This window comes from Carettochelys insculpta, chromosome 6, assembly GCF_033958435.1.
Source record: "Carettochelys insculpta isolate YL-2023 chromosome 6, ASM3395843v1, whole genome shotgun sequence".
Classification (NCBI taxonomy): Eukaryota; Metazoa; Chordata; order Testudines; family Carettochelyidae; genus Carettochelys; species Carettochelys insculpta.
In genome coordinates, this window is record NC_134142.1 from 126,814,076 (window position 1) to 126,828,110 (window position 14,035).

At 60.6% G+C, this 14,035-nt stretch overlaps 1 gene segment (V, D, J or C); it reads left to right on the forward strand.

Annotated features, from left to right (window-relative positions):
• Window positions 1-10,468: 10,468 nt before the first annotated feature.
• LOC142015220 (immunoglobulin lambda variable 2-18-like) lies at window positions 10,469-13,831 on the forward strand. The segment is given in 3 exon segments: window positions 10,469-10,526; window positions 10,707-11,060; window positions 13,638-13,831. Coding segments are annotated over 3 exon segments (606 nt in total).
• Window positions 13,832-14,035: the final 204 nt, after the last annotated feature.

The following is a 14,035-nucleotide window of genomic DNA, read 5'->3' on the forward strand; positions in this document are numbered from 1 at the left end:
CCCGAGGCAGCAGGAACAGAGAGTGTTTTTACTTCAGTTGCAAGAGAAGGGTGTCCGCATGGGCACACCCCCAGCATAAGCCACATACATATTTATTCCCTGACCCGACCGCAGAAGCCCTCCTCCTAGGCCCCCTTGGTTAGGGTCCTTGGAGTTTACAGCCTATCCGTTTCGCCTTTTTAACCCCGTGCTGCTCTGCCCCTGTTTACATCTCCCCTTCCCCTTATTTATGGTCTGCCTTTTATGGTTATAAAGCTGTCAGTTGCATTAGCGCAATCTTGCGGTTAGTTCTTCCAGACAGGGTCTCTTTTCATCACCAAGTTAAAACGGTTCTGACCTTTTAAAGACTTGATTTTACAGTTTTTAGTCTCCCACTTCTCTTTCTTACTTTCTTGTTCTGAATTAAAACTTTTCACTTCCCTCAACATCTCGGCCCCCAGGTCGTACGCCCAGGTGGCGGCTGCCGCCCCGCACCCTGCTCCTTCCGCCTCCGCCAGGACTACCATCCCCGACGGTCGCGGCCCCTTCCCCGCGCTCACCAGGAGGCACGGGGTCCGCTGCCTCCTGGTGGCTGCCTTGCCCCACGTGGAAACCTACGTGCGGGCGTTGGCATGGGTGGTGGGGCCCACGGCCGTGGTGGCCGCCTCCCGGATGTTCAGGAAGATCGTTTTCTTCCTGGCTTCGGAGGCCGCCGCCCAGGAGGCGGTGGAGATGGGCCTGGCGGTTGGGGGCGTGCACGTGCCCCTGCCCCTGGAGCCGCTGGAAGACCTGGGCGTGCGGGTGGTGTTCTCGGCCGTCCCGCCCTTCCTTCCCAACGCCGCCCTTCTGCCTTTCCTCACCGCCCTGGGCCGGCCTTTGACGGTCCTGAGCCCCCTCCCCCTAGGCTGCAAAGACCCCGCTCTCCGGCACGTGCTCTCATTCCGCCGGCAGGCCCGAGTCCAACTGCCGCCGGCGGCAGCACAGGGCGGGGTGGCCCAGGAGGGGACTATACTGGTGCCCTATCAAGGGCCCAGTACCGGGTCTTCTACACCCTGGGGGAGGCCCGGTGCTTTGGGTGCCGGGCGGCGGGGCATGTCCGGAGGGATTGCCCCCTGGCCCGGCACGAAGAAGAGGAGCCCGGGACCTCCTCCGACCCGGGGGGCATCAGCCATGAGACCGGTGGCGCCCCGACTGCGACAGGCCCTGGGACCGCCCCTCCTCCTCTAGGCCCAGACGGATCCATCGCCGCTCGGGCGTCAGAGGGCGCCCGGCAACATGGTGCCGGGCGAGAAGAAGCAGGCGCCAGCGCCCGAGCGGGCACAAGAGCCGGGCCCGCGGAGGAGAGGGAGGCAGGGCTGGCGGCAGGACCAGAAGAGGGCCCACCCCAGAGCAGGTTGCCCCTCTCCCTCGCCGCCCCACCCGCCTCCTCCCTCCCTCCTTTCTTGTCGGCCCTATCCCCTGGCCCCTCCTCCTCTACCACCCAGCCCACCTCCTCGGAGGACTGGTACTGGTGGGGGGGAAGCAGAAGAAAAAGAGTGCACGCGTCTGGCACCCCACCCCGTTGGAGGACGCGGCGGAGGTGCTGCGCAAAGCACTCAAAAGAGCTGTTAGTCCTGCTCCACCTGCCGAACCCCCGGCTACCAACCATCTGCCGGGGGCGACGGAGGCTGCCGCCGCGGCGGCCAAGGAAAATAACACCCTCTCTGCCCCGGAGCCAGAGCCCAAGGAGGCCGAGACGGCCCTTCCTGCGCCCGCGCCCTCCTCCGCCACCCCTCCGGCCGCTTCCCAGACCACTGCTGTGGAGCGCCCAGAGGAGGTGGGCCTTGGCCTTGCCCTCCTCTCTCAGGAGGTCGAGGCCCTGGGCCTCACCCCGGTGACCCTGGACATGGAAGGCCTGCTATTGGAGGCCTGTGGGCCGTCTACTGACTCTCCCCCACCCCTCCCACCAGCGATCCCTCAACTGCCACCTCCCTCTGCCCTGAGACGTCCCAAGGGGCGACCCCTCCCTTAAGTAGGGATGAACCCCGCACGGAGGTCAGCCAGCCCCTGGATGCCCCAGGGGAATCGGGTCTTTCCCTGAACGCCCCCTTTGTTCCTGGAACCAAACACCCTGAAACCCACCCCCCCGACCTGCTGGCGCCTCCTTCCAAGTGTGCCGCCACCTCATCCTCACCCCCCTCCCCCTCGCCACTGCCCGAGGAAGCCCCCCCTCCGGAGACCCCTTCGGTCCAGATCCCTGCCCCTGCTCCCACATTGGTCCCACCGCTTGCCACCCCTTCCATACCTTCTCCCAGCCAATGCCCCACCCCAGAACCCGCAATCCCACCCCCTCCAAACCCTCCCCTTCCTCCTCTCCCTCCATTCCCTCCCCACCCGCCCCCCCCCACGACCCCTCCCTTCCCCTACTGATCTCTACCTCCCCTGCCCCTATCCCTCCTGCTCCTACTCCTCCTTTTGACCCCTACCTACTCATACCTGCCCCCGAGGCCGTAACCTCTCGGGAGGCGCCTCTTGTACCGCCCTATCCTAGCACTTCCGGGGCTGCTCTCCCTCTGCCGCCCTCATCCCTCCCAAACTTAGGCCCCAGTCCCTACCCCAACCTCTTCTCTGGCCATGGGGCCCAAAAGAATGCGAGGCCGATGGGTTCTCAAGACCCTGAGGCCTTGGCACCCCACGCGCTGGCGGGTGAGATGCGCCCATTCTTGGAGGACGTCCACGGCTCCAAGAACAAGGTTACTCTCGCCCTCCAGCGCTGGGGGGACTTACATTCTGTCCTAGAGTCCGTGAGGGCCCTTCTGAAGGAGGGCAAGGGGACCGGGAAGAGGGACGCCGCGGCTTATCAACGGGCCCGTGGCTTCTGTGACGCCCTCGTCACCTTTGGGGTTGCTCACGGCTTGCTGCGTGGCCCCGCGGGAACTGTTGGTGCTCCCTCCGGCGAGGATCCTCCCCAGCCCTCCAAATGGCGCTGATCATCTTTGCCACTTTAAATGTCAGGGGCTGCGGGTCGGGTCTCCGCAGGTGCCGAGTGCTCTCCTTCCTCCGAGAGGGGGGGTACTCAGTCACCTTTCTACAGGAGACCCACACTACTCCAGCCGCCGAAGCCAAATGGCGGCTGGAGAGGGGAGACGGGGTCCACTTTAGTCACCTCTCGGCCCACCGGGCCGGGGTAGCGACCCTGTTCTCCCCAGACCTGCAGCCCAAGGTGCTGGGGAGCGTCGAGGTCGTGCCAGGCCACCAGCTGTATCTCCGGGTGCAGGTGGAGGGGCTGCCTCTCCACCTTGTCAACGTCTACGCCCCGACGCTCGTCCCGGAGACAACACCCTTCTTCCGGCAGGTGGCGGCCTTCATTGGGATGGCGGGGTACTACCAGAGGTTTGTGCCCCACTAGCTCCATCCTCCTTCAGCGCGCAGAGGGCCTCTTGGCACTGCTCGGTCCAGACCACCTTGTCCGGCTTTCCCTTTTTACACAGCTCCGTGAGGGGAGCTGCGATGGAGCTAAAGTGGGGCACAAACCTCCGGTAGTACCCCACCATCCCAATGAAGGCCTGGACCTGTTTCTTAGTCTGCAGTGTTGGCCAATCTCTGACAGCCTCCACTTTAGCTGGCTCTGGCTTTAAGCAGCCGCTGCCCACCTTGTGGCCCAGGTAGGTCACCTCAGCCATCCCCACCTTGCACTTCCCTGCCTTGATAGTCAGACCGGCCTTCTGGAGTTGGTCCAGCACCTGCTTGACCTGGGACACATGGTCCTCCCACGTCTGACTGAAGATGCAAACGTTGTCCATGTAAGCCAGGGCAAAGCTCTCCACCCCTTTCAGTAGCTGGTCCACCAGACGCTGGAAGGTAGCGGGTGCCCCCTTGAGGCCGAAGGGCAGGACCAGGAACTCGTAGAGCCCCACAGGGGTGATGAAAGCCGACTTGAGCCGGGCATCTTGGTCTAATGGCACTTGCCATTACCCTTGGTGAGGTCTATGGTGGTGAGGTAACAGGCTCCCCCCAGCTTGTCTAAAAGGTCATCAGGCCTGGGCATGGGGTAGGCATCCGATACAGTGATGGCGTTAAGCTTGCGATAGTCCATACAAAACCGAACAGACCCATCTTTTTTAGGGACTAACACCACGGGAGAGGCCCAGGGGCTGGAGGGTTGGATCACCCCCAGAGCCAGCATGTCTTCAACCTCCCGCTCTATGTCCTGAGCCATCCTCCCTGTGGCTCTGAATGACACACACTTGATAGGGGCGTGGGTGCCTGTCTCTATTTGGTGGACAGCTAGGTCAGTGCGTCCGGGTCTGTCCGAGAACAGCTGTTGGTGTGAACGTAGCACCTCCTTGATCTCCGTCTGCTGGGCAGGGGTCAGCTGGTCTGAGAGAGGAATAGACTCCACAAAGGAGCCGGTTCCAGTCGCTTTGAGCAAGTCCACCAAGGGATCATCCCCCTGCCCCTCCCAGTGTCTGCACATGGCCAGCACCAAGTTCACTCTGTCCCAGTAAGGATTCATCATGTTCACATGATAGACCCGGTGGCTGTGGGCCCGTTTCGACAGTTCCACCACATAATTCACATCATTTAGCTGTTTGACGACCTTGTAGGGCCTATCCCAGGCCACTTGCAGCTTGATCCGCCGCACAGGTACAAGGACCATCACTTGGTCCCCGGTGGCATAGGCTCGGGCCCAGGCGTTACGGTCATACCAGACCTTTTGCTTCCTTTGGGCCATGGAGAGGTTCTCCCTGGCCAGACCCATGAGCTCGGTGAGTTTTTCCCAGAAGGTCAGTACAAACTGTACCACTGACTCCCCTTCAGGGGAGGCCGTCCCCTCCCACTCTTCTCTGAGCAAGTCCAAGGGTCCCCGTACCCTCCTTCCGTACAGCAGCTCAAACGGGGAGAACCCCGTGGATTCCTGGGGCACCTCCCTGTATGCAAACAGCAGGTGGGGTAAGTACTTGTCCCAGTCATGGGGGTATTGATTCATGAAGGTTCTCAGCATCTGCTTCAGAGTCCCATTGAACCTCTCCACCAGCCCATTGGTCTGCGGGCGGTAGGCTGTGGCCCAGGTGTGCCGGACCCCACACTTGTCCCACAAGCTTTGCAGCAGGGCTGACATGAAGTTGGACCCCTGATCTGTGAGGACCTCCTTGGGGAACCCCACTCTTCTGAAAATGGACAGCAGTGCATCTGCCACGGTGTCAGCATCAACAGAGGTCAAGGCCACTGCTTCTGGGTATTGCGTGGCAAAATCTACCATCTCCAAAATATATTTCTTCCCCGAATGCGTTGCCTTGCTGAAGGGGCCCACTATGTCCATAGCCACTTTCTGGAAAGGCTCCTCTATGATGGGCAGTGGCCTCAGGGCAGCTTTCCCCTTGTCTCGGGTCTTCCCCACACTCTGGCAGGGATCGCAGGACAGGCAATATAGACAGACAGCTGCAAAGATCCCTGGCCAAAAAAAGTTCTGTAACAACCTTCTCCTGGTGCGGTGGATCCCCTGGTATCCTGCGAGCGGGACATCATGGGCTAGGTGCAGCAACCTGCGCCGGTACTTTTGGGGAACCACCAGTTGCCTCTGGACCTTCCATGGCTCCGCTTTGCATCTGGGAGCCCATTCCCGGTACAGGGATCCCTTTTCCCACAGGAATCTCTCCCTGCAGCCCTCCCCCCGCTGTGGAGCTGGGCTGAGACTGACCAGTTCCCTCAGCTTCTGCAAGGAGGGGTCTCTCTGCTGCTCTGCCTGGAACTCTTCCGCTGGGGCAGGGGTGGATGCTACTTCCCCATCCCTGCCTGGCTCCAGCACCCCTGGCCTGTGAGATCTGGTTTTTGGGGGCCCCCTTTCTCTCAGGGTTGGCCCCTGTGGCTCCTGTGACTTTGGCTGGGCCTGTACCCCTGAATCTGGGCAACGCACCTCTCGTTTTCTTTGGCTACGGGTCAGGACCAGGGCACGAGGGCATTCACCTGGCCAGTTCTCCAGGTCACCCCCCCTCAGTACATCCGCCGGCAAATGGTTGTGCACGCCCACTTCCTTGGGGCCTTCCTTCTTCCCCCATTTCAGGTGCACCCTCGCCATGGGCACCTTGAAAGGGGTCCCGTCAATTCCTGTTACCGTCAGGTGGGAATTGGGTATCATGTGGCCCGGTACCACCACCCCGGGTTGGGCCAGCGTCATGTCAGCGCCTGTGTCCCAGAACCCCGTGACCTTTTTCCCGTCTACCTCGAGGGGTATGAGACACTTGCTCCGCAGAGGCAGTGCCGCCCCCACTCTGTAAACTGACCTCTGAGCATTTGGTCCCCCGGAGGAGCTGGTCTGTGGGGCAGACTCGGCCCAGTCCGAGTGCCCACTGTCAGCACCACCTGCCTTGGCCACCAGCCCCTCTGGCTTCTGGGACTCCACCCAGTTGACTCCATGACCCCCCGGCCTGCTCAACCTGTCTGGGAGCTTGGGGCACTGGGCTGCTCTATGCTCCTTTGGCCCACAGCGATAACAGCCTGGGTCTTGTTGTGTCCCTCGGGCTGGCTGCTCTGTCCAGACTCTGCTTGGCTCTCTGGGGCGTGGGTGGCCGGCCCCTCTTTCCTGAGCTCGCCCGAGAGGTGGTCCCCTCTGTCGTACGGTCAGGAACCGGTCTCTCTGAGATTCTCGGTCTCTCCGGGACTCCCTCTCTTTGTGGGGCTCACTTTCAAACCTGGCCCGGCTGTTTGTGAAGTCATCTGCCAGTTTCCCTGCATTGTGTGAATCCCCAGGCCTCCGGTCCACGAGCCACACCCTCAGGTCAGGTGAGCACATCTTGTAGAATCGCTCCAGGACCACCAGCTCGATCAGGTCCTCTACGGACTGGGCTCCCATTTCGAACGCCCACTTCCGGTAGTATTGCCTCAGGCGGGCGGTTGTATCTACATGGATTTCCTCTGGCCTGTTCTGCGCCTCCTGGAACTTCTTCTTGTACATCTCCGGAGTCAGCCCGAACTTATGCAGCAGGGCCTGTTTGACCCGTTCATAGTCCCCAGGCTGCAGCCCCTCCAGCTGGCTGAGCACCGCTGCGGCCTTCTGGCCCAGCAAGGGGGTGAGGTGCCGGAGCCACTCAGCTGGGGGAACCTCATGCAACTCACAGGCTCGCTCAAAGGCGGTAAGGAACTCGTCCATGTCCCCTGGGTGCTGACACTGGGCCAGCACGCGCGTCTCCAAGTGACTGGCCACCCCGAGCCGCCTGGCCCTCTCTCCGCTTACTTCAGCTGGGGCCTCTTGGCGTCTTGCCTCTGCCATGGCCCGCTCATGCTCCCGCTCTCGCTCTCTCTCCTCCCACTCTCGCTCTCTCTCCTCCCGCTGTCTCTCTTGTAGCTGGCACTCGTGCTCACGCTCTCTTTCCCATTCCTAGCGCTCATGTTCCCTCTGCTGTTCCTGGGCTTCCAGTTCTTTTAATCTCACCTTGAGCTCCAGCCGTCGCAGCTCTGCGGTGGAGGACTGTGCCCGCGATGGACCACCGCTAGCTGAGCGCGACCTGGCGGGCACCGTGTGTGTCTGACGGCATCAAGCCCCCACTCCTGTCGGAGAATCCGAAACGCTTCCCGAGGCTGACCGGCCACTTTCTGCCAGGACAGGCTCTGCCCCCCCGGGATCGGTCATTCTCTTCCAGCTGGGCAATCAGCTGGGCCTTGGTCGCCTTCCCCATGGTCAGGCCCCTCTCTCTGCACAGCCCCTCGAGCTCTTCCTTCAGGAGTCGGGTATAATCCATCTCCCCGCTATCTCCCGGGGTATCCACTCACCAGCAGCAGCTGCAGGAATTGCTCTGTTCCCCCTCCGTCTCTTGTGAGGCTCCTTCCTTCTCTTGCGCTCAGTCAGCCACTGCTGGGAGCTCATCCGTGGGTGCAGTGCATCCCACTTCTGACACCAGTGTGATGGGGTTCAGGGGTCCCCCTGCACTGCACCCCGTCCGCTGGCAGGAGTGACTCTCACTCAGCAGGTACAACACAAGGTTTATTAGGCGACAGATGCCCAGTTTCTCACAAAAGCGTCACTACAGCAGTCAGAGACAGTCCTTCCAACCCGTCCTGGGGAGAAGACCCCGAGAGGTGTCCCTCTGGGGTGTAGCTTTCCCCCCTCCTCAGGCTGGCTGCCTTCCAGCTCCCTCTCCCCCTAGCCTCTAACTGCCGCCCCCCATTCAAAAACCCAGCTCGGCTCCTCCCTTCTCTTTGTTCAGGGCAGAGGTGTTACCTGCCAGTTGTAGCCCCAGGGTCATCCTTAGCCACTGGGAGCTGCTCTCCTTGCCTCTCACATCCAGCCTGACCCACACATGCACTCCCCCCACTCCATCACAGGGGGTCCCTAGGGCTGAGGGTGCACGTGGGGGGGTCCCTAGGGCTGATGGTGCACGTGGGGGTCACTAGGGCTGAGGGTGCGGTCTGGGGTCACTAGGGCTGAGGGTGCACTTGGGGGTCACTAGGGTTGAGGGTGCATTTGGGGGTCACTATGGCTGAGGGTGCGGTCTGGGGTCACTAGGGTTGAGGGTGCATTTGGGGGTCACTAGGGCTGAGGTCGCATTCTGAGGTCACTAGGGCTGAGGGTGCGGTCTGGGGTCACTAGGGCTGAGGGTGCATTTGGGGTTCACTAGGGCTGAGGGTGCAGTCTGGGGTCACTAGGGCTGAGGGTGCATTTGGGGTTCACTAGGGCTGAGGGTGCGGTCGGGGGTCACTAGGGCTGAGGGTGCACTTGGGGGTCACTGGGGCTGAGGGTGTGGTCGGGGGTCACTAGGGCTGAGGGTGCACTTGGGGGTCACTGGGGCTGAGGGTGTGGTCGGGGGGTCACTGGGGCTGAGGGTGCACTTGGGGGTCACTAGGGCTCCACATCCAGGCCTGACTACCCCACCTGCGGTTCAGCTTCTCTGGGCGCTGGGAACGGGCTGTGAGCATCAACGCCAGGCGGGTTTCGCTTCCCCCCTCACATCCTGCTGGCCCCAGCTGTGGGCTTGGGGGGAAATGACGCGGGCCGTGTCCATTGGAGATGTCCCTGCATGTCTGCGCACGGCCAGGATGCTGCTGAAGCAGGCTCCCCTCGCGCCAGGGGCTTGGCCCAGGCGAGGCCACGCTTTCGGGGGTGTTGTGTTGAGTGCACTGGAGCCCTCCGTGTGAGAGCCTGGTGTTGCCCGCAGCTGCAAGGCTCTGCCCCGTCTAGGTGAGCACCTCCTGCCTGGCCAAACGGTAGCCCCCGCAGGCTCAGATCTGCTGGCTGCTCCGGCAGCCCCGGGCCACAGCCCTCGCCTTTCGCAGCCTCTCCCCACTGAAAAACGGGGGAGGAGGGGGCACAGGCCAGGGATGGGGGAGTTCAGAGGGAGGGGTGTTCGTGGCCACAGGGGAAGGGGGACCCTGGCAGCAGAGTTGGGGGGCCTGGGTTGGGAAAGTTACCCAGGTGTAGGGAGGGGATGGGGTTGTCCTGTCTGTGGAGGGCTGGAGAAGGGGGTCACAGCCTCTCCTGCTCTGCTCTGCCTCTCACTGGCCCCCAGAGCTGGAAGCCTTGCCGGGGGCTCCCTGCTCCCGAATTGCTGAGCACAGAGCCAGGCTCTCTGTCAGACGGCTGGGGGAAGCCACTGCTACCAGGTGCCTGGGGCATGTGGGAGGGCAGGGTCTGAACCCTGGGTGGACACAGGGGCTGGTCTCTGAGCCTGGCCATGGCTACAGCTCTCACCACCGCAACTGTCCAGGTCTGAGTACGAAACCTGCCGGGCGCCTCCCTGCCCTGCCCTGCCCTGCCAAGCTCTCGGAGTCCCCATCACACAGGTGTGTGGGGCCAGCCCACCATGGCTGCGTCTACACGTGCACGCTACTTCGAAGTAGCGGCACCAACTTCGAAATAGCGCCCGTCGCGTCTACACGCGTCGGGCGCTATTTCGAAGTTAACTTCGACGTTAGGCGGCGAGACGTCGAAGTCGCTAACCCCATGAGGGGATGGGAATAGCGCCCTACTTTGACATTCAACATCGAAGTAGGGACGTGTAGACGATCCGCGTCCCGCAACATCGAAATAGCGGGGTCCTCCATGGCGGCCATCAGCTGGGGGGTTGAGAGATACTCTCTCTCCAGCCCTTGCGGGGCTCTGTGGTCACCGTGGGCAGCAGCCCTTAGCCCAGGGCTTCTGGCTGCTGCTGCTGCAGCTGGGGGTCCGTGCTGCATATACAGGGTCTGCAACTAGTTGTTGGCTCTGTGTATCTTGCACTGTTTAATGAAAGTGTGTCTGGGAGGGGCCCTTTAAGGGAGCGACTTGCTGTTGAGTCCGCCCCGTGACCCTGTCTGCAGCTGTGCCTGGCTCCCTTATTTCGATGTGTGCTACTTTGGCGTGTAGACGTTCTCTCGCTGTGCCTATTTCGATGTTGGGCTGAGCAACGTCGAAGTTGAACATCGACGTTGCCAGCCCTGGAGGACGTGTAGACGTTATTCATCGAAATAGTCTATTTCGATGTCGCAACATCGAAATAAGCTATTTCGAAGTTGGGTGCATGTGTAGACGTAGCCCATGTGTCATGAGCTGCCCACCTGGCTTGTCCTCTGCTGCCTGCTGCTGCCTGGGTCAGGTACCGTGGGGGCTGACTTCATGGATAGGGAGGGGTGGATGGCAGAGTGCGGGAGGAGGGTGGGGCCCTGACAGCAGAACTGGGGGGGGACAAGGGAGGGGCAGGGTAGGGATAGCCCCAGCTGGGGGCACCCCAGCAGTAGGGGATGTAGCCTCTCCTGCTCCTCTGTCTCCCACCAAGGCATCCAGCTAGAGCAGCCCCCAGAGCTAAGTGCCATGCAGGGGGAATCTGTGGTCCTGAACTGCACCTTCTCTGCTGCCCTGCTGACCGCCAAGCTGGCAGTGACCTGGGTGCGGAGGGCACCTAATGGCAACGGGGAGGCCCAGATCTACCCCCCACCCAGACAGGCCACCAAGATGCATGGTCGGGTCACCCTTGACTTGGGGCGCTTCCGGTACCAGCGGGACGCATCCCTGCACCTGGCCAACCTCACTAGGCATGATGCTGGGCTCTACCTCTGCCTCATCTGGACATCAGCAACCAGCAGCCATGCCGGCAATGGGACCCAGCTCAGCGTCCTGGGACAGGGGCCAGGTACCTTGCCTGTGTGAACACCTGGGGGCAAGGGAAGGAGGGAAGGGCCGGGAGGGAAAGAGGAATGGCAGGAGGAGGATGGGCCAGGAGAGGAGGGGAAGGAGCTGTAATATGGGAGGTTTCTCTGCGCACGGCCAAGAGGCCAAACCAGGGCAAACTGCTTCACGCAGGGCCACTGCCAGCCCCAGGCTGGGGCCCTCCACTGTAAGGCACCAAGCCCCTCACACGGGCACCTCCGCGGGCATCTGGCCAGCCAGGAGTCACAGCAGCCGTTCCCTCACCACTCCAGCCCCCTGGTGTCGCGGCCAGTCCCCTCCCTAGCCAGAGGAGAGGTTACGAAAACCACTCGCACCAGATCCCCAGAGGTGCTTCCAGCCCCACAGGCCCGGCTGGGTCAGTGTGCACCTCCGATCTCACCCCAGGGGCACGCTGGGCCCGTCCTTTGGCAGCTAACAGCTAGCGGGCTACTAAGAAAAGAGAGAGCGAGCAGCTGAAGGGTACAATTGTTAAAGCACTCGACTTCCATAGGCCAGTCACACAGGTCTGGGTGCAGGCTGCAGCAGGTGGAACGGCCGCTCTCTGACCCGTCTCTGGAGTACGTCCTCTGCTGGGACGGGTCAGCGACCCTCCCGGGCCCAGCTCATAGCAGAGATGTTCCCCGCACACGTGATGAGCTGGAGCGAAGGCAAACGGGAGGGCCCCCTTACACCCTTGCCCAGGCGGGGGAACTCCGGGAGGTACGGCTGAGCTGGAGCCTGTCACATGGGCAGCTCGCCTGCCCATGTCCCCTTTGGGCAGTCAGCCATGGCCTGTCTGCTGGCGAGCACAGTCACAGCCAGGCTCCCCAGCAGACGATTGGCGTCTGATAAATCCCTGTCTGCCAAATGACTGCCCTTGATAAACCCTTTCAAAACAAGCGAGCTGTCCTGTGGCACTGAAAGGTGAAGATGTTTGTTTATCAGGTAATGAGGTTTTGTGGTAAGATCCACTTCCTCAGATCTGGAGCCGATAATAAGAATACCGGGTTTTGCCAAGCCTCCTGTTAGACACTAACGTGTCAAACACAAGCCCAGAGCCACAACTGCACAGTTAGAAATAACACCTGCGTGTGAGCTGCACACGGAACGAGTGACTCACACACTGTCTATAGGCACATCACCTGGCCACTGTGCACAATGTTTGGTGCAACCCTAGAAGAGGGGTTGCAGCAACATGTTGCATGCTCCTTTCACATCCAGTTCCGTCGGGGCAGGGTGGAGGAGTGGAAGGGCCAGGAGGGGAAAAAGGAGGGAGGAGTAAGGGCTGGTGTCACATGGCTGGGTTTTTATATTGGATATAGACGCCATTTTATGTGTCCATTGTAGCTGTTGGCATAAAATGTTGTGCCGGGGTGGGAGGTGTGTAATGAAAGCAGAAGATGCCTGAATCAGTGGCTGCTACTTATATGTCTGTGCTGGGTGTGCAGGTGGAGTTACAGGTTTTCGCTCTGCAGTTGTATTAGCAATATTTTAGTACTAAGCTACACAATGGGAGGCGTGGCTGATGGCCTCTCCAGCCAAGGTGTTGGACTAAAACAAAGGCCTAGATGGCCAATACACAGCTCAGGAATTTTTAACTGTCTCCTGGAATTCATCCAATGGCAGTTTGCCACAACAGCCCACCTGGGTCAGGTAGTTCAGACTCGCCAGTGCCTGATGGGAAGAAAAAAGGGCTTTTTCCCTCCACAAGAAAGACTATAGAAGGGGCCTAGCAGAATCCACCTTTGTCTTTTGTCTGTGTCTTTTATTCCTGTCTTTGTTAATGTTCATGTTCCCATTCCAAGCATCCATGTTCCAGCATGCAGGCTTCAGTTCACCAGATCTGCAGCACTCCAGTAACTAAGACTATGTAACCTGGAATCTTACCCCTCATGGGGTGGATTTCCAGAGACTTTCAATGATCAACACAGAACACCACTGGCTGCATCAGCAGCCGTAACTGGGTTGTGTAAAGTGCGGCTTGAGCACGTATTCGCTCTGACCCTGCTCCGTCTCTCTCTCTCTCTGTTAATAAACCTCTAGGTGTTTAGATCTGAAAGGTTGGCATCCACGGTGCTTTGGGTGAGCTCGAAGTACATATTGACTGAGGACTGGGGCTGGGCCCTTTGGGGCTAGAAGTATCTCTATGGATTTGGGGAAATGGGTTTAAGAACCTTTCATCTTAAGTTGGTGGTTGTTGGTCTGGGCTACTACAGCAGCTGGGAAGTCTGTGGGTTTGCTTGTGTGGCTTCTGGCTGCCCAGTGGGGCTGGCAGAGGTACTTTCATGGTTGATTGGACTTGCCTTAGTGAGAAGGAAATCCCAGCCTAGGGCTGTACGTGGCCCGGATTTAAGCAAAATACCCTGGATTGAGTTCCTTAGCTGTGCCAAGATATCCTGTCACATTACATCTGGAAGAGGAGGAGAAAGGGCTGGCAGAGGGGTGGGGGGAAGGGAGGAAGGTCTGGGAGGGGAGGGGGGAATGGATGAAGTGGGACCCCAGCAGCCCATTGGTGCCCCACTGCAGGGCCTGGACACACACTCTTCTCTCCCTTCTGCAGGAGCTGGGAAGCAACACTGGGCAGCCTGCAGCCCATTGGGTGTCCTGCTGGCCATCCTGCTGGTCCTGCACGTCATGGTGTTCCAGCAGGTGTTCCGTTGGAGAGGTGTCAGGCCCAGGGCCCAGAGCCACACTCACAGCAAACATTGGGGCTGGCAGGGAAGGATGGAGCCCCCCAGCTCCTCTGATTGCTAGACGGCTGCAGAACACAAAGCCCCCAACTCTGGGGCCTGCTCGGCCCCTGGGCTCCCTCCTTTGTTCCCGGTGGGGGCAGTCAGCAGAGGCCGTGGAAGGAGCACTAGGAGCTCCCTTGCAGGGAGAGGTGGTACCTGGCCCTGGGAGGTGTGGAGGCTCAGCAGTCCCTGTGCCCCCAGGACTGTGCAGAAGATCCACAAGCAT